Source organism: Carassius gibelio, chromosome B7 (assembly GCF_023724105.1).
Source record: "Carassius gibelio isolate Cgi1373 ecotype wild population from Czech Republic chromosome B7, carGib1.2-hapl.c, whole genome shotgun sequence".
NCBI classification, from domain to species: Eukaryota; Metazoa; Chordata; class Actinopteri; order Cypriniformes; family Cyprinidae; genus Carassius; species Carassius gibelio.
In genome coordinates, this window is record NC_068402.1 from 13,476,683 (window position 1) to 13,495,988 (window position 19,306).

The 19,306-nt window shown below is 37.6% G+C and overlaps 3 protein-coding genes across 4 annotated transcripts; 2 read left to right on the forward strand and 1 right to left on the reverse strand.

Moving 5' to 3' along the window:
- Positions 1-86: 86 nt before the first annotated feature.
- On the reverse strand, positions 87-2,314 carry fbxl8 (F-box and leucine-rich repeat protein 8). The gene is made up of 2 exons (XM_052561144.1): positions 2,014-2,314; positions 87-1,330 (listed from the first exon to the last, which is right to left on the reverse strand). The coding sequence occupies exons 1-2, from the start codon at positions 2,148-2,150 to the stop codon at positions 364-366; spliced, it is 1,104 nt and encodes a 367-aa protein (XP_052417104.1). The 5' UTR covers positions 2,151-2,314; the 3' UTR covers positions 87-363.
- A 94-nt stretch (positions 2,315-2,408) lies between these two features.
- tradd (tnfrsf1a-associated via death domain) lies at positions 2,409-9,084 on the forward strand. 2 transcript variants are annotated; one of them, XM_052561146.1, is made up of 6 exons: positions 2,409-2,490; positions 3,038-3,084; positions 3,170-3,323; positions 3,450-3,730; positions 8,321-8,447; positions 8,560-9,084. In XM_052561146.1, exons 2-6 carry the CDS (start codon positions 3,064-3,066, stop codon positions 8,856-8,858), a joined length of 882 nt encoding a protein of 293 aa, XP_052417106.1. In that variant the 5' UTR covers positions 2,409-2,490; positions 3,038-3,063; the 3' UTR covers positions 8,859-9,084. The 2 variants fall into 2 exon arrangements, with proteins under 2 accessions (XP_052417106.1, XP_052417105.1); XM_052561145.1 differs by having other exon boundaries at positions 2,437-2,551.
- Positions 9,085-12,064: 2,980 nt separating this feature from the next.
- LOC127962736 (guanine nucleotide-binding protein G(o) subunit alpha) lies at positions 12,065-17,738 on the forward strand. Its single transcript, XM_052562407.1, has 8 exons — positions 12,065-12,411; positions 12,504-12,546; positions 13,488-13,629; positions 14,109-14,269; positions 14,392-14,520; positions 15,533-15,662; positions 16,145-16,298; positions 16,385-17,738. The coding sequence occupies exons 1-8, from the start codon at positions 12,294-12,296 to the stop codon at positions 16,570-16,572; spliced, it is 1,065 nt and encodes a 354-aa protein (XP_052418367.1). The 5' UTR covers positions 12,065-12,293; the 3' UTR covers positions 16,573-17,738.
- Positions 17,739-19,306: the final 1,568 nt, after the last annotated feature.

The following is a 19,306-nucleotide window of genomic DNA, read 5'->3' on the forward strand; positions in this document are numbered from 1 at the left end:
CTTGCGCTTAAAATTACTTATTTTGTGTTCTGTAGAGACATGAGGCTGAGTAATTATTGAAAAAATAATCTTTTAGATTTAAGTGATTTCAAGTGAGATATATTTGAAGTTTAATGAATATCAGAACATCTTAGTATTTGGTTTGTCTCCCTTTTGCCTTAGTGATATCAGAATTTGAGCTGCATGAACTAAACCTGATGAGCACTTTCTCCAGCATCATTTCAGAATGATCCAAAGAGCATCTTCTGGTTAAATGGAAACAAGAACATCTGACCGTCTGTAAAAGTATTTCGCTTAATCACTCAGTGTTACAAATGTAGTTATTTGATTAGACTTAAAATAAGGCAAGAGCACTTGAGAGCATTACTGCAGTTTATTGGAGGTCCATGGGTGAGGCTCTTTATGTGTCTTGAGTGTGAATCTGCAGAGATTAGGACAGTTTGTTAAGAATGCTGTTATTACTTCCTGCGAGACCACACAATAACAGTGAACCTCTTGAAGCTTGACGCACTGCTTTGCTAAGGCTATCAACTCAGAGTTAAGTTCAGGAGATGGGACAGTCTGCAGCTCCAGAACCTCTAGCGTGTTTGCATAACTCTGCCTGACTATCCGAACCTCATCCAACAGCAAAGTCCAAGTGAGCAGCCGAAGACATCGGACAGGGATGCTGGGCTGCAGAACCCCTGGAACGTGCAATTCGGGGAGGGTGTGGTCCAGCTCAAGTTCCACCCAGAGACGCGGGTGTCTCAGTTTTAACTCTAACCATATCTGGTCACAGAGAGGCACGGTGTATTTGAGCGAACGTTCGCAACGGAGCTCTAGTTTCTTTAGTGCTGCTCGTTCAGGCAACATGAGATCTTTAAAGACGTCTTGTGAGAGACTGGCCTGGAAAACTCCAAGAACGCTGAGCGACTGACAGCTTTTCAGCACTTGGCTCAGAGTTTCAGCGTTGACGCCACACACCAGAGAGTGATTGTTGATGTAAAGCCTTTGCAGAGCAGGGCAAAGCATGGCTACACTCCTGACGAAGGAGTCGCTGAGGGTGAAAGGTACACCCTTTAGGTCAAGCACAGTTAGGGATGACCCGTTCGTCAGTATGTCCACTAAGCCTTGCTGCAGGTCCTGACCAGCATAAAAGAGAGGTGTGTTCCCCTCACAACAGATGGAAAGTCCTTCCAGCCGCCCGTCACCGCTGGCAACTGCCTGCCGCAGCACCCACAGTGCTGTTTTGCGATTGGCTGGATCGGTCAGACACATTCTCAGTTTCAAATTTCTGACCAGTGGCAGAAGAGCAGAATATCTGTCAGGGACACTGGTTTCTGACTCACACCTAAGACGAGAGATAAAATAAACAGTGCTGTTATGTATTAACTAAGGTACAAGTGACAATTTTATGACAATGTAGCAGTTTATGGTTCAAAGTCTTTACTAATGACGTGCTTTTATCAAGGTTCCTAATCAGCATGGAACCTTTGGTCAAATATGGAGCCATGGAGAAGAAAACGAGGAAGAAGAAAATCACACAGGAGAGTCTTTATTAACTAAAATTTTCTCCTAGACAGCAATGAGATTATAACGAGTAATTGAGAGCTAATGGAGACTTTTAAAGTATCTTGCTTCTCCAAGGTTTTTAAACCCCAGAAATCTCACACCTGTTCTAAAATTTTCATAAGATCTCAACAATGTCTCAAACTGAGCTCAGAATGACCAACATATCAGTTTGCTATCAAAAAGATAAAAAAAAAAAAAAACATATTAATGTAATAAATTATTAAACTTTCGTTATAACATAAAAGTCAGTAGATTTATTACTACTGTATCATGTACTCTTATTATTTCTCCTGGGAATTTTTAGGAGAAACATGTGAGACAGAGTTAATATTTGCACGCAGTTTAATTGAGATCTCCATTAAGCCTCCTGAGATGTGAAAGAGCAAGATCTAAGTAACAAAACAATCCTCTGGGAGGGTTTCCTTATATGAGACGGATATAAGACAAACCAACAGCTCTTACCTGACTTCAGTATCTTTCCATGAGCTTGGATGTGTCATGATATTAGACCAAGCCTTACTAACAGCAAATGCATTGCATTTGTCCTGTAAAGGCAGGAAGGAAAAAATATGTGCAAGGATCTCTTCTGGCAGATCCATTCCAAATCAGCCCTTTACCTCCTGTCAGCCGCGGTACATTAAAATTAAAAGATGTTTTAACCGAAAATCTCTTAATCGAGCACAGTTCGTGATGACTCTGCTGTCTGTATGTCTGTCAGACTTCTGATGGGGGGAAAAAAACATATACGTTCTCAAACTTCAGTACTTCCTCCTGCGTTACGAGTTCCGTTGTTAAACCCAGCGATGAAAACAGATGTGGAGCGTTGAGCCAATCAACATAGAATGCGCGAATCTTTCAACCAATCAGATTGTTGAACATATCAGTGGGTGTGTCTTAGTGGCCAAGACGGCGCTTCGACACCTCGAAAGTTTTTTTCGTGTAAGTTTGCAGGCCTGTTTAGACTTCCTTATCACTCAGACAAAGTCCACCAACTCGTTGTGTAAGTAACATGTAATATATATAACAAAGCGCAGGTTTCATGTTCGCTATCGTGTGAATTGAAGGCAAGCAGAGTATAGCGTTATGTCAAACTTTTGTTCACGAGAGAATTAAAATGTGACTTGTGTCACATTTTACATGAGACTTGTGTGAGCGAGCGTGTGTATGTTTCATCCACTGACCTTTTAAAATGTAAAACGTTGTAACTGTAAATGTAACTGTTTTAAACGCGAGGCACCATACTAACTTACCTGTGAACATGTGCATCGCATATTTAACAAGCACTAACGTCTGACCCCATTTCTGTAGCAGTATCGACCAACAAGCTCACAGTCTTACAAGGAAGTGGTTAGATCTTGAAACACACAAAACAATTATGTATTGTTGTGTCAGTCTTAAAAAACCTTAATGAACTCTCCTTTGCCTTCACAATGTCTTTGTTTTGTTGTTTTAACACGATGTGTAATTTGTTTGTTCACACTCACAGGATTGAGACAGGAATCTGATCAGAAGATGGACAGTATAGACACAAAGGTACGTTGTGTTTACCTTTTTTGTCTGTCCAGATGTTGTTGTAAGTGAATTAACATTGTGTGTATGATTTTATCTTCGTCTGCAGAGGTTATGTGACAGCAACGGCTATGATGGTGCATTTTCAGGGTGTGCTGTACTCTTCTTAGGGTGTAGCAGTCCAACACACAACCTTTTATCACTTTACAAAGATGGACAAGGGAAATTTACCCTGTTCAAAGTTATTAAACTCACCCTTATAGGTAAGCGTTGATAGAAGTGTCCTCCAAGTAAATATCAAGTGTACAGAAACTAAAAGAGTATGGTGTTTTAGATATACAGTAGATTTATATGTTTTAGTGTTTTGTAATCAATACCGTTTGATCCAGATTCTGTTGGTGGACTGGAAGGGTATGAGATCCTGAAGCTGCATGATGCTGATCCTTTCCTTGGGGTGGAACTTAAATTCATGGCCATGCCTCCCTGTCAGCGATTCCTGGAGAGCTATGCATGTGGTTCGCTTGCTCAGTTTCTGTCCCAGCATGCCTCACGTCTTCTCACTATTCCTGATGGGGCTGTCATGGAAACACAAATCAAAGCCGGGATGCATACATTGGACCAAAGCCTTCAAGATGTAGAGATGTGTCTGGAGCACATACGTCAATCGCAGGTATGTGTGTTTGTTTATGCCGATACGACTGCCAGGATAGCGTTGTACTGTTCTGTAGTTTTAGGAGCAGCTGATTGCACAGGACGGAAGTAAATCACAGTTCACTGCTGCTTAACGGAGGCAGTTTTATGATTTTTGTTCTGACCTTAAAATTTACAATGATTCATATTTAGGCAAAGTTTATATTTAGGCCAAAAGGTAATTGGTGTAAATGGTGCTGGGAATTTCCTGAATCAAGAGAGCCTCAGATATTGCTAGTAAGTAATAAGAAATGTTAATTGAGGATTTTCTTGACACATTTTCATCTCTGAGAAGATAAGTTGATTTGATCACATAAGCATGTCTCAGACTGCTGCCTAAATGTTTTCTATACAAAATGCAAATGCTGTAACATATGTACTAGGGCTGCACAATTAATAAAAAATTTAATCGCCAAGGCAATGAATCACGATTAGGCAGAAGCTGTGATTGTCATTTGTATCTTTCAGTGAAGTACAGTTCTGTGATCATCAGTAAATGTTCATCCGAAAGCCAAAGGGTGCTCTCGCACTGAAAATCCAAATATGCCCCAAAGAAGAAATCCAGGAAATGCCTATTGCTGCAGCTGAATAAGCAGAAGATTTAACTGCTTTCATTGATTCAGCATGACTAATAAACTTACGACTACATCAATATGGTTTATCATATTAATGAGTTCTTATTATTATTATAATTTTCATCATCTAAATTCATCTATAATTAAATGCTAATAGACATAGCCATTATCACTGCTTAGAATATAATGGATTATTGTGTGCCTTAATTATTCTGTTTAAGAAGCCATGTCATCTCACGTTATGAAGTGAGTTTGGAGTAAAAACATGTTATTAAATGTGGTATTTTCACGTGCTTTCAGATGGAGCAGCATTTACTACACAGAGCAGTAATTCACTGAGAAGATATGCAAAAAGCTGTCATTATCGCGAATGATTTATTCGATTTCATAATCCTAATATTATATAATCTATGATAATGAATGGGATTTTGCATAGCTTGTCAGATAACTATGGCTCTATGTAGTAAATGCTGCTCTATCTGAAAACAGGTGATGGAGATTTACTGCTGATCACAGAACCGACTTTATTAACAAAATGTGCATGACAATCGCGCTTAATCTAATTCGATTAATCGTGCAGCCCTTATGTGTACTGTTCTGAAACCTTATTATTTTACTTTTCTAGTAGATTATATGTGGTGTCTGCAGAAACTATGAAATGTCTGCAAATTTCAAATTAATGCAACAGTATTATAGTGCCAGGTGTCAATGATGAAAGCAAATAAACACAAGTCATTTTGGTGGAGTAAATTTTACTTTGGACATAAAGTGGACATCCAATGCAGAAACCAAATAGTACAAATGTAAATAAAATAATCAAACATTGAAATGCATTCTTAACACGATTACAAGAAATAATACAGGGTGAATAGAAAATTTAGCTATTAGACTAATTTGCTTTCTAAATTGATGGTTTAATGCTCTTGGCGGCCAAAATTCACTGCAGTGTTTTTTTGAGAATGAGTGGATGTCACACATCTGTCATGCCTGTTGGCATTTGTTGGCAACTTCTTCAAAGCTTTTTAAAAGTCAGTAGGCCTGTTTGGTTTGTATACTTTCTCTCTATGATTATATGGTCGCAATTTTATAATTTGCATTTAACCCCTTTTTCCCTGCTGTCTGCAGCCTTGTCAAGACAGAACTATGAATCCATATTCATTTTTACGTTTGCAGAGTCAGAGATGTGAAAACCATTCTTTTGCTTTCAGTTCCTTTAGGTGCTCTTGTAAGTAAACATTTGGCAAAAATAATAATTCACTAAGGTTTTGTCAAACCTTTTCCTTCCCTATTTTACATTTTTCTGATGTAAAATCAGGAATGCTTGCTGTCGGACTGAGAATTGAGATCTGTCGGGATTCTCAATAAGTTGGTTTGAAAAAGCCATCTTACTGATATTGTATTTAAACGTATTCTTCTTCTTCTGACCATTTGAAAAGTATCTCATCCTTGAGCTTTAAAGCTAATCTGATCAGACCTTCAGACTGTTCTGACTGTGGTTGCTATATCTGTTCTAACTGATCCAACTTATGGTTTTCCTAAAAATGACGATCAAACCTTGGAAAAACCCCATAGACTTTCACTGAACAGTCTTGGCTGATCTGAACATTCCATCAAACTTTAAAAATTCTAATTTAAACACAGACTCAATTAAACTGCCATTCTATGTACTATTTCTAAGCCTTTTAAACTCATTCAAACTCATTTCATATATCTATCTATATACATTGGGTACGGAAAGTAGACTTTTGCTAAACATTGCTAGACATTTGCTAAAATCATTTGTTCATTTTTTTTCCTCATTATTGTACACACAGCACCCCATATTGACAGAAAAACACAGAATGGTTCATATTTTTGCTGATTTATTAATAAAGAAAAAACTGAAATATCACATGGTCCTAAGTATTCAGACCCTTTGCTGTGACACTCATATATATGTAACTCAGGTGCTGTCCATTTCTTCTGATTATCCTTGAGATGGTTCTACAACTTAATTTGAGTCTAGCTGTGTTTGATTACTGTATACTGATTGGACTTGATTAGGAAAGCCACACACCTGTCTGTATAAGACCTTACAGCTCACAGTGAATGTCAGAGCAAATGAGAATCATGAGGTCAGAGGAACTGCCTGAAGAGCTCAGAGACAGAATTGTGGCAAGGCAGGGATCTGGCCAAGGTTACAAAATAATTTCTGTTGCACTTAAGGTTCCTAAGAGAACAGTGACCTCCATAATCCTTAAATGGAAGATGTTTGGGATGACCAGAACCCTTCCTAGAGCTGGCCGTCTGGCCAAACTGAGCTATCGGGGGAGAAGAGCCTTGGTGAGAGAGGTAAAGAAGAACCCAAAGATCACTGCAAGGAGAAATGGCAGAGGATCCCCAAATCCAGTTGTGAAAAACTTGTTGCATCTTTCCCAAAAAGACTGTGTATCAAAAGGGAACTTCTACTAAATACTTAGCAAAGGGTCTGAATACTTAGGACCATGTGATATTTCAGTTTTTCTTTTTTAATAAATCTGCAAAAATGTCAACCATTCTGTGTTTTTCTGTCCATATGGGGTGCTGTATGTACGTTAATGAGAAAAAAAAAATGAACTTAAATGATTTTAGCAAATGGCTGCAATATAACAAAGGGTAAAAATTTAAAGGGGTCTGAATACTTTCCGTACCTATCTATCTATCTTTCTATATTTAAATATATCTTAAACCGCATAACCACTCTCTAGCAACCATGGGTATCCTAGCAACCGTATAGCAACACCTTAGCAACCCCCCCAAGTACCTCTAAAAACTCCATAGCAACACCTTAGCAACCACCCGGGAACCCTAGCAACACCCTAGTACCTGCCCCAGGTACCCTAGCAACTAGCCAGGGTACCCTAGCAACTGCAAAGCAACACCCTAACAGCCACCCTGAGTATCCTAGCAACACCTTAGCATCTGCCCTAGTAACCACCGCGGGAACCCTAGCAACCCTCATGTTGTTCTTAAATTATAATCTTCCAGGTAAGAAAATGTTTAGTGCTTAAATTGCTGTGCTTAGAATACCTATGCATTGCATCAAATGCACTGTTTAATCATGCAAGCAACATGCTTATTCATGTTATGTCATTTTATTAACATGGTAAGTCATGTTAACAACCTTCTAATGAATGCTACTCTGAGCACCTTAGCAACCACTTCGCTAGCTTTTGAAACTACTAAACTGAAACTATTGAAAACCTTCAAACTTCAAGATTTTATGACTACTTTTTTTAAACTACTTCAAAATTTCTGGCTAGTCTTTTTCAAGCCAACATAAAGTTTGTCTACAAACTTTACTCATCTAGTTAAACATTTGTAACCTTCTTATGCCAAAACTAGTCAGGTCAGAAGACCTCTGACCTCTTGCATGTTCCTGCTATAAAGCCATCCTTCTGTGTCCTGATGTCATTATGAACATTGTGTCTGCAAATGTAGAAGTACAGGTGTCATGTGAAGCAGTCTGATGCATCAGTCTTGATGAAAACAGTGAGAGGATATCTCATTATTGTGAGACTCCCAGTGAAATTAACACCATTTGAGAAAACTGTAAAAGGGATATAGTTCACCCAAAAATGACAATTCTGACATTAATTAGCCTACTCACCCTCATGTCGTTCCAATTCTGTAAGTCTTTCATCCTTGGAACACAAGTTAAGATATTTTTGATGAAATCCGAGAGCTTTCTGACCCTCCATAGACAGCAATGCAACTACCACATTCAAGGCCCAGAAGAATGTAGCCTGTTCATTATCATAAAATATTTTATCATTGTTAAAACAGTCCATGTGACATCAGTGTCACATGAGGGCGAGTAATTTATTTCAGACTCGTAATTTTTGTGTGAACTAGCCCTTTAAATCTCTTTTTTAAATAAACAGCTGCAGGATGTACCTTACCTTCTATGAATGTAACAATATATTTCAGGTGTTTCAAATACACAGCTGTTTATTTAATGAATGGCTGTTTTGTAGCCTGTGCGTTTGCGAGATGATGAAGTCACGCAGTTGGAGCAGCAGCTGCAGAACAGCTTTGGTCCTCCCAGTCAACCGCCGCAGGAGCTGCCCAGGAACTGCTTTCTGTTTCAGAAAAGAGTTTTTGGTGAGTTTTAACTATTTAAATGTATGTGATGATGCCATTTGCATTTGCATTTCTTTTATCACGGACTAGTTTTCGCCTTTGATGTTTGTCTCCTCCTTCCCTGTGCTCTCAGACGATAGGCCTTTGACTTCAGCAGACCAGCAGAGGTTTGCTGCTCATGTGGGACGGGATTGGAAACGAGTGGGACGGGCTTTACAAAAGAACTGCCGTGCCCTAAAAGGCCCTGCTATCGACAATCTCGCCTATGAGTATGAGAGGGAAGGGCTTTATGAACAGGCCTATCAACTGCTTGGACGTTTCATCCAATCAGAGGGCAGGAGTGCCAAACTGAGCCGTCTTATCAGTGCACTTGAGGAGACAAAACTGACAAGCATTGGAGAGATCATGCTGGGCATCCAGCCACGAGATTGAGACTGTACGAGAATGAATGAGTGATGTGTATGTGTTCTTTTTGTACATGTGTGATTGTTTCCAGGATATATAGCTAAACTTGAAGAGTGTGCACTCTCATTTTTGGGAAATGTTTTTTTTTCATCATGACCTTATCACTTCTATCTGTCTCTTACTTGAAATTTCACAATCACTTGTCGTCTGCCCAGAATGAAATAAATTTCAAATAAAGAGTTTTTCATGCATATTTCATGCGTAACTCAAGATTTGTCCTCCACATTGTCCTGTCTGCATTTTATCAGGTCAGGAAAAGTTGCATCTCAGAGCCGTTATGCGCATAAGAGCAACAAACTGTAGATGCTAAAAACAGCATCACTTTAACTTCCAGATCTTGAGTGCGTTTTTAAACCGTGAATTGCCCTTCACATGGAAGGGAGCAGTGTTATTGTTGGAAGGCACTTAGTGTAGCAGGACTACTGCTACAGCACAGCTAATATGGACTGACTCTTAATCGGCACATTACATGAAATCACTCATACGTTAAAGACAACTGGAAATACAGAGCTTGACACCACTTTAAAAATTACATTGTGGGGACCAAATTCCTGTTATGCATATTAAGGATATTACTAAACTATAGATTACTTTCATAATAATGTTTCTACATAAACTGCTTTCTAGTCCAAAAGCTTAATCTGATTATAAAACCGGTCCACTGAGTATAGGTCACCTATATTTGATCAAATTTTTTTTTAAAGAAACTAGAAAGGATAAATATGACATGAGGCAGTATTAAAGAATCCTAGTTGAATGTATATTGCTTTTAGAAATTAAATCCTGAAATCAATATTTGGATGTTCTATAAATAAGCACCAACCCATGTTACTGTAGCATATTACTATCAAACATTTGGAGAAAAGATTGTGGATTCCCTGTTTATTTATTTATTTTTTCTGATGTTTTTTGATCTGAGAAAAAGGTGTGGTGAAATGACTTGGTAAAATAATAAGTTGAAAAAAAAATTAAAACAGGAAAAATAAAAAAAAACATCTGGTTCTGATTTTGTTCTAATATGCTATAAGATGCTATTATTCTAAAATATTAATTTTAGCTTAATGGTATCTATTGAGGGTGGTCAGATTAATGAAATGGATGAGGCCTTTCTCCATTAAAGCATTACTCAGACCTGCCATTAAAGTATTACACGGTTAAGAGATCACATTCATTGAAGTTATGGGTATTTGGAAGCTCCTAGTCATTTTCTAGAGTGAAATGTTAACTGTTTAACTTACACTTTTTATTTATTTATCAAGAAATGTAAAGATATCCTTCATTATAGTTAAAAACGCTACACACAAATGATTAGGTAATGATATTTCAACATATTGTGACATTATGAAGGAGGGTCTGTGATTTTGTCTCCACCCTGGTTATAAACATAAAAGCATATTAAGCAGGCAGTGTGGCTCGATATTGCTCTTGATCTTAGTAAAGTAATCCATCAGAGTGACCTGTGTGTGTGTCACTGGTGTGTTCAGAAAGTGTTCAGAGTCCTGTGCAGTTAGGGCTGGGCTTGGCATGAAATCAAAGCTGAAGTTATGCATTAAATTTTCCCCTCCCCTTGGTCACATTTCAAAGAATCAGTTAGATATTTATCTTTACCTAGAAGTATATGCATTTATTTATTTGTATATGCACAATAACCCTTTTGTGTCACAAACATTTACAATATTTTTCTGTGCAAACATTGACATTCGGGCCGACAACAGAAAGCCAGAGGAATAACACTAAGCATAAAATGATGATGTATGCAAATGCATTTATATTAAAATCTTGAGTGATGACATCCTAAGATCTCTAGAGATTTACACTAGATTTATAAACTCACTCAGTGATCTCCTTTTTCAAAGCATCTCACCCATATGACAGTTGCTGAAGCACAAACTCTTAAAGCATTATTATGTGTGGCTATCTAAAATCCAGCAGCAGAACATCTGGCTCATATGCCAGCGGTTAGGCATTAGAGAAATCCACAGGAATCTTTTAGAGCTGTAAGATTGGGAGATTGTAGTGGAGAATATTTCTATTATATATTAGTGTATCTGTGCTCCATTACTGCAGTTTTTTATTTTAAACCCCTACTAATGTTAAAGATGTTCATGTAACTTGGCTGGTAGAGCATGGGACATGGACAGGGGTGTCATTTCCAAGGGACAAACATATTTAAATGTTTACCTTAAACGCATTTGAAGTTGTTTCAAAGCATCTTTTAATTGCATAAATATGAATGTAATATTTAAAAGCATCACTGCACAAATGAGACTTGGAGAATAACAGTGAATAAATTGGAGACATTTTTTCATCTCTCCTTCACACACATATAATAAAATACTGATAAAAATCAATAAAATGTATAGCCAAAAGGAGCCAACACAAACAAAGAACTATGGATGCTTATTTTTTCAGCTGTTTCATTTAACAATAATCATCGCACACCTGCAGGAAAAAAAGAAAATCCTGCACTCTACCAATACTTGGAGAAGTATCAAAAGCATCCAATTCAGTTTGATATCATTTTATGTCTAAAAAAAAAGTGAAATATGTAAACTAGAACTGCAAGAGGAAAAAGTTGTGCCCATTTTGTGAGGAAAAAAATGAATGAATTTATTTTTATTCAATGGTAGACATAGGCTTCCATAATGCACAGGCCAAAAGCTAAAAGTTGGTCTGCAATAGCGTATGTGAGTGAAAAAAAGAGAGAAACTGCTCTCCTAATCAAATTAGAGGACTGGAACATTTCCAACCTTTGCTGAATATCTGAATTTTAAGAAACAAACGAAAATGCTGCACACTACCAATACTTGCAAAACTATCAAAACTGCTTTTGATACTTCTCCAAGTATTGGTAGAGTGCAGGATTTTCTTTTTTTCCTGCAGGTGTGCGATGATTATTGTTAAATGAAACATTTGAAATTGAAACATTTTGTATGGCTCCACAAAATAGGCCTGCAGTAATACAACAAAACACATATATATAAATAAATTTTAAAAGAGCAGAACATATCCATATGGGACATATCCAATACTTCAGCAAATAAACCAAACAACCTCAGAGATATAGCCTAGCTATATTTCGGCTGCCACAAAAACAGATGTTCGCGAGCCCTGCTCCTCGTGTGACGTCAGCGCGATGAGAGGGGTCGCCCCTCGCGCATTAGGAGGGAACTACAGGCAGAGATGAGCTTGTGCCGCCGCCCAATAGACACCCTCGAAACAGAGCGCGAGCAGGAGCAGCAACCTCCTCCAAATCAAGAGGCCGGAGTGCAAGCCTGTACCTGACCTCAATTTGGCGTGGATGCTTAAGCAACAATCGGCAGACTGAGCCAGCGAGAGAGTGTGGGACAGAGACGGATATTTGGGATACAGCTGTCGCGCGTCCCGACTCTCGGTCTTGCAATGGGATGCACGTTGAGTGCAGAGGAGCGCGCGGCTCTGGATCGGAGCAGAGCGATCGAGAAAAACCTCAAGGAAGACGGAATAAGCGCATCCAAAGATGTCAAATTACTGCTGCTGGGTAAGTCGTCCCAGATATAAGGATGCTGCGTACGTGTGTGTGTGTGTGTGTGTGTGAGAGAGACAGCACTGACACAGCCTGTGTCTCCGCAGGCGGAGGGGAGTCGGGGAAGAGCACCATCGTCAAACAGATGAAGTAAGTGCGGGCTTTTAACATACTCCGTGATTGTGTGCCTTTTCTTTTCGGTTCAGTCGTGTTTCTAAACGGTTGGAGATTGGCAAGTGTTTGTGTCGCGCTGTTCAGTGTGTGCTAGTGCTGAAACAAGCACACCCCAAGAGACAGCGCTGAGTGTGTGTGTGTGTGTGTGTCTGTGTGTTGGTAGCATGTGTGCAGTGTACCTCGCCGCTGTGTCTGCTGGTTTGGGCTCGGAGTTCCTTAATGTTTCACATTTTTGTCATGTGCTGTGCATTTAATCTGATCAGCATTTGTGTGTTGTGCCATGTTATGCATCAAGGACTTGTGTTCATTTTGTCATCTGACGGTGTGTGCTTGAGAGAGAGTGAGTGTGTGTGTGAGGCATCAGAATCTTTCTCTATATTAATCTTAATGGGTGGCTTTTAGTGCCTGATCCCTGCAGTCTCGTTTAGCCTTATCCACCCATTAAACGGATTTACCAGGACTATGCCACCTAACCTTACATTTTAATAACTATTTGCAACTCTTATGGCAGTTTTGACCAGCTGTGTTGTATTATTAAATATAATTGTACAGATCCGCCAGCATCATGGCGGTTTTTGTAATTCAAAGCACACACAACTATATCTCAGACTTAGGATATATTTTAAGCTTTTAAATACACTCTTACTAGTTACACTTTAACTTTTTTATTGCTGTTATACAGTTATTGTATAGTTACAGTTTAACTTGTGGTTTTAAATATTAAGGTGACCAGCAACTTGGGCTATGTAACCTGTAGAAGCACAAGACTGATTGTTGCATAATCTCTAATCAAACTACTTCTGCAACCACATATTCCAGCCATATACATATATGAACACACATAATTTCAGTCCTGTTGTGTTTGAATAGTGCGTGTGTTTCTATAATGGCTATTCTCTGTCGTGTGTATTCGTCAGGATTATCCATGAAGATGGTTTCTCTGGAGACGACGTAAAGCAGTTTAAACCTGTGGTCTATAGCAACACCATTCAGAGTCTTGCCACCATCTTAAAAGCAATGGAAACTCTTGGTATAGAGTATGCAGACAAGGCCAGAACTGTATGTATATCACATGCACACAGTCTTCTCAACTGATTATGAGATAATGAAGTCCAAGTGTGAATTTCTTAAATATTGAAAATCAGTACATTTTTATTGTTTTTTTCTGGAACATCTGTAAATAATGTTTTATATATATCATTATATGTATTACTTTTGTTCAAACATCTTAATACTTAATAACATAATAGCATTGATACAACAATACAAGGAGAAGAAAACAGGGCAGTGTGCCTACTGTTTAGCTTGTTTTGATTTGCAGTGTTCTTTAATGTTTGCATTAGATTTTCCTGGTGATTGAACTCACCTTCCATTTCCCAAATCCCACTTCCCAGAGGATGCACTGAGCTACACTGACACCTAGTGCATTAGTTAGGGAATAACATTGTGATCGCCCATGCGATGAACATTAAGTGGGTGTCATTCTGTACTTATATGCATTTAATAGAATGTTTGTAACATTTGGCGTGTGATTATAGGCAGATGCTAAGATGGTATTTGATGTGGTCAGTCGTATGGAAGACACAGAGCCATATTCAACAGAACTGCTGACTGCCATGATCCATCTGTGGGCTGATGCTGGAACTCAAGCTTGCTTTAGCCGCTCACGAGAGTATCAGCTCAACGACTCTGCCCAATAGTAAGTCCCACTGTTAAACACACATGAGATGATGCAACGAGCATGTCACTGTCAGGTGTAATACTACACACCCCACGTATCATAATACATAAAAAAAACACACAGAGTGTTCTTTGTTTCAGTTACCTAGACTGTTTGCAGCGCATTGGATCTCCTGATTACCTCCCCACTGAACAGGATATTCTTCGAACCCGAGTCAAAACCACTGGCATCGTTGAGACCCATTTTTCCTTCAAGAACCTTAACTTTAGGTATCTAGTGAATAGTTATGTTTCGTGAGTTAGATGCATTATTAATTGGGAACTCAAAAGTGAGAATTTTTCCAGGCCTCTAAAAGCGTGTTATTATACCTTATCAAACTCTATATGTTGGCATTATATAAGCAAATATATATAGCTGAATCTAAACCGGGTTCATCTTTTAAATTATCAACACATATGTGACCTTGGGCCACAAAACCAGTTTTTCAAAATCTTAATAAATATGCTTTCCACTGATATATGATATGGTTTGTTAGGATAGGACAATATGTGTTCGAGATACAACTATTTGAAAATCTGGAATCTGAGGCTTCAAAAAAAAAAAAAAAAAAAAAAAAAAAAAAATTATATATATATATATATATATATATATATATATATATATAGAGAGAGAGAGAGAGAGAGAGAGAGAGAGAGAGAGAGAGAGAGGAAATCGCCTTTAAAGTTGTTCTTAGTAATGCATATTACTAATCAAAAATTAAGTTTTGATATATTTACCGTAGGAAATGTACAAAATATATTAATGGAACATGATCTTTACTTAATATCCTAATGATTTTGGCATAAAAGAAAAATCAACAATTTTGACCCATAGAATGTATTATTGGCTATTGCTACAAATATACCCCAGTGACTGAAGAATGGTTTTGTGGTCCAGGGTCACATATCGTCAAATCACCCAGCTCTAAAGTTGCTCAGTGTAAATTTGAAGAATTATTAGTATGAAGCTCCTTTGAAACCGTGTTTATTGTAAAAAGCACAATATAAATCTGACTTGATTTAATTAGTTTTTTCATAAATTTAGAAGAAAAAAAATATTACTGGGAATATTTGATGAATAAAAAGGAACTCGGATGTTAAATTCACTGTATCCGTGCAAGTCAGATATCTTTGGTCGACCTATTTTGATGACCTAACATGCATTGTGTTTCTTGTGTTTGTGCACACATGCATGTACATGGCTTTGCATGTGTCCTGAAAGTGTGTGATGTTTCGTCCCCAGGCTGTTTGATGTGGGGGGACAGAGATCAGAGAGGAAAAAATGGATTCACTGCTTTGAGGATGTGACAGCCATTATCTTCTGTGTGGCAATGAGTGGATATGACCAAATGCTCCATGAAGACGAAACCACGGTGAACTACTACACCTAGACTTACACCTGGTCATTTAGACCGATTGTACATTCACGACATTACAACACTCTGTGGTAAATCAGTTCAAAAATGCACTGTTGTATATTTCGATCTTTGCATTTGCTATTTGTTTTCTAAAACAATCCATTGGCGGTCAACCTGAAGTTGATCTGAATCAGCAAAAAGTATATATAAATTTAATATATACATTTTTATACACACATTTATGTAGAGATTTACAATGGTAAATATATGTATATTATAAATTAGTTGATGTGTTATAAATTATTTTTCAATTAAATTTTACACACACATTTATAAAAAAACATTTGTACATATATGTATATTCTAAATATAATATATAATATTATATAAAGTAATATAGATTTAACAAGCTAGCAGAGTTTAAATGCTCATGGTAATAATGCAGTTTAAAAAAATACAAATGATTGATTTGAATACTTTCTCTCTCTTCTCTGCAGAACCGTATGCATGAGTCTCTGATGCTCTTTGACTCTATATGTAACAATAAGTTCTTTGTTGACACGTCCATCATCCTTTTCCTTAATAAGAAGGACCTTTTTGGAGAAAAGATTGTGAAATCTCCACTGAATATCTGCTTCCCAGAATACACAGGTACAGTAGCTTTGCACACATGTATATAAGAAATTCACAGATATAAAAGGGCTAAAAAAAACTCAATTTCTTCATCTTTCCTGTAGGCCCAAATACATTCGAAGCGGCGGCTGCATATATACAGACTCAGTTTGAAAGTAAGAATCGCTCCCCTAACAAAGAGATCTACTGTCACCTGACCTGCGCTACAGACACAGGAAACATCCAAGTGGTCTTTGATGCTGTCACTGACATCATCATCGCCAATAACCTGCGTGGTTGTGGTCTCTACTGAGCTCCGACTCCGACAAATGCTAACAAGTGACTGAACTGACACCCCTGTAACTATAGCCAAGGCACTTCCCTTTTTCATTTCACTCTGTCAGTTTTATGTTCAGAACATTTAGCCCTTATTTTCCTTTGTAGTTGTCAGTACATTTTGCTGGAGTAAATAACATATGGGTGTGCATGTATAGTGTAAAGATGAGCATTTGGCCGGGCATAGATGCTTTAAGCATGAGTGCATGTGTGTGAGTGTAAGTCACAACGAGTGAGAGTGTTTGTCAGGTGATAACTCACAGAGGTTCTCTGCTGTGTAAGAGACTTCCAAGTGCTGGCATGATCCTAATCTAAAATGATCTCAAAAACCTGAGAAGGATCACTGACTCTTACAGGCTTAAAATAAAAAAAAATATTGAGGGACTGTGAGCAAGATATATGATGAATCATTTAGAAGAGCTGATTGTCATTTCAGAAACTAAATGTTGTCCAGGGGCAGCTCTTAAAGCCAAAATTGTTGACGACCTGGCATCGCCCCCCTCTTTGGGACTGCTCATGTACTGGCTTCTGGCTGTGACATAAAATGCCTTTCAGCGAATGAAGCCTCTTACAAAGTGTGATGTTGACAACATTCTCACTCAACATGAGCACAAATAGTTCTAAATCTTTTCAGTTGTTGTTTTTTTTTTGTATAAATGACTCTGTAGTTTATTTATTTATATAACTATAAGTGCATGTATTTACATATTTTGTATGGCCCCACACTTTGTGCACCCTATCAGTGACGGGCAATAAAATTAAAACGAACTAGCTTACAGACTTTAGATGATTAAAAGCATAAATATTAAGACAGTAATTCAGATTTATATATAACTGAATTACTGAACATATGAACTATTGCTTCTTTTTAACTCACTCTCTTTAACTGATGACATAATGACGTGTGAGAGTGTGTACAGATGCGTGTTTGATGCATGCACATTCTTTATTCAACCATGACCCATTACTTAACTCAGATTTCTTTTCCTCTTTTTCTGCTGTGGATGGATTTTTTTGTTTTGTTTGGTGCACTGAATGTCCTCTTTCCTCCCTTGGGGTAATACTGCACTGTAACTGCTGGGTTTAGTCTTCTGACCGACCAATGATATGTTTACATTAAAAAAGAAAACACTTTAGCACCAACTACTGGCTGTGTACTGATTTGTCCCTCTTTTTTAGCATGGTTAGTCTACAGTAGTTTAACCTGCAGTTATCAAGAACTGGGCTGCTTATATGATGGCAGTAGTTATATAAATACATCAAATAAGATCAGGGGGAAAGATAAGAATAATGCAAGGCTTTTTTATTATGTTTGCTTGATGCCCACATAATATGGAAAGCCGTTGTAACATTTAATCTATAAGCCATACTAGTATCTTTTTTCATGTTACTAGTACTTGTTTTTTTAGATATTAGTATCTTTTCCATTACGTACTAGTGCGTATTCTTTAGCTATTAGTGTTTTTTGTAAAGTTACAAGTACTTATTCATTAGATACTAGTACTAAATCATTAGATACTAGTACTTATTCATTAGCACTACTGGGAACGTTACTTTAAAAAAGTAATTATAGTTACTCACTACTTGTTCCAAAAAGTAACTGAGTTAGTAACTGAATTACTCTATAATAAAAGTAACCCGTTACCAGGGAAAGTAACTATTTGCGTTACTGTAAAAAAAAGAAAAAGAAAAAAAAAGGTTGCTATATGTCAGAAATTTTTTTTTTTTTTTTTTTTTTCACAAGCCAGTTGAAATGAGTAGAACAGACAGGTGTTCGTACATAGCTTTCGATATTTATTGCACGTCAACAGACAGCTAGAGTTTTATCCTGCAATTCAAGTATTATCTTTGTAAGAAGTGTTTTTGGCCACTAGCTTTGTAGATGCGTGTCACACATTACATGTACACATTACATGCACATTCTTGCCTTTGACCACAATGAATTTGACGTAGTGCTTATATCTCCACCTTGAAAATGCCAACTTTTCATCAGATTGCTCCTGACTCGCCATTTCTGCTGCTGCTCCGAATCTCTGTGTAGCTGTTACGTGTGTGTGTGTGTGTTTGGCGCTGCTGGCGCTGCCGCGTGTGCCGGCATGTGTGTAAAAACACTGGCTCTGATTGGCTACCATGAAACACATGACTCTGCCTTAGCCAATCATAATCGCTTATCTCGTTATTAACCCACCTGCTAGTGCTCACTCGCTGTGTGAGGCAGGGGTGCATTCGGATTGCATAGTTTATTAAATCAATGCATAGTAACGCACCACATTTAACGTTCAGTAACGTTAACGGCGTTGTAACGACGGGAAAAGTAATTAGTTAGATTACCCCGTTTCTGAAAAAATAACGTCGTTACCTAATGCCGTTCTTTTAAACGCTGTTATTCCAAACACTGTTCATTAGATACTAGTACTTATTTATTAGGTACTAGTATTTATCAATTAGTTACTAGTACTTATTTATTAGGTACTAGTATTTATCAATTAGTTACTAGTACTTATTTATTAGGTACTAGTATTTATCAATTAGATACTAGTACTTATTTATTAGGTACTAGTATTTATCAATTAGATACTAGTACTTATTTATTAGGTACTAGTATTTATCAATTAGTTACTAGTACTTATTTATTAGGTACTAGTATTTATCAATTAGTTACTAGTACTTATTTATTAGGTACTAGTATTTATCAATTAGTTACTAGTACT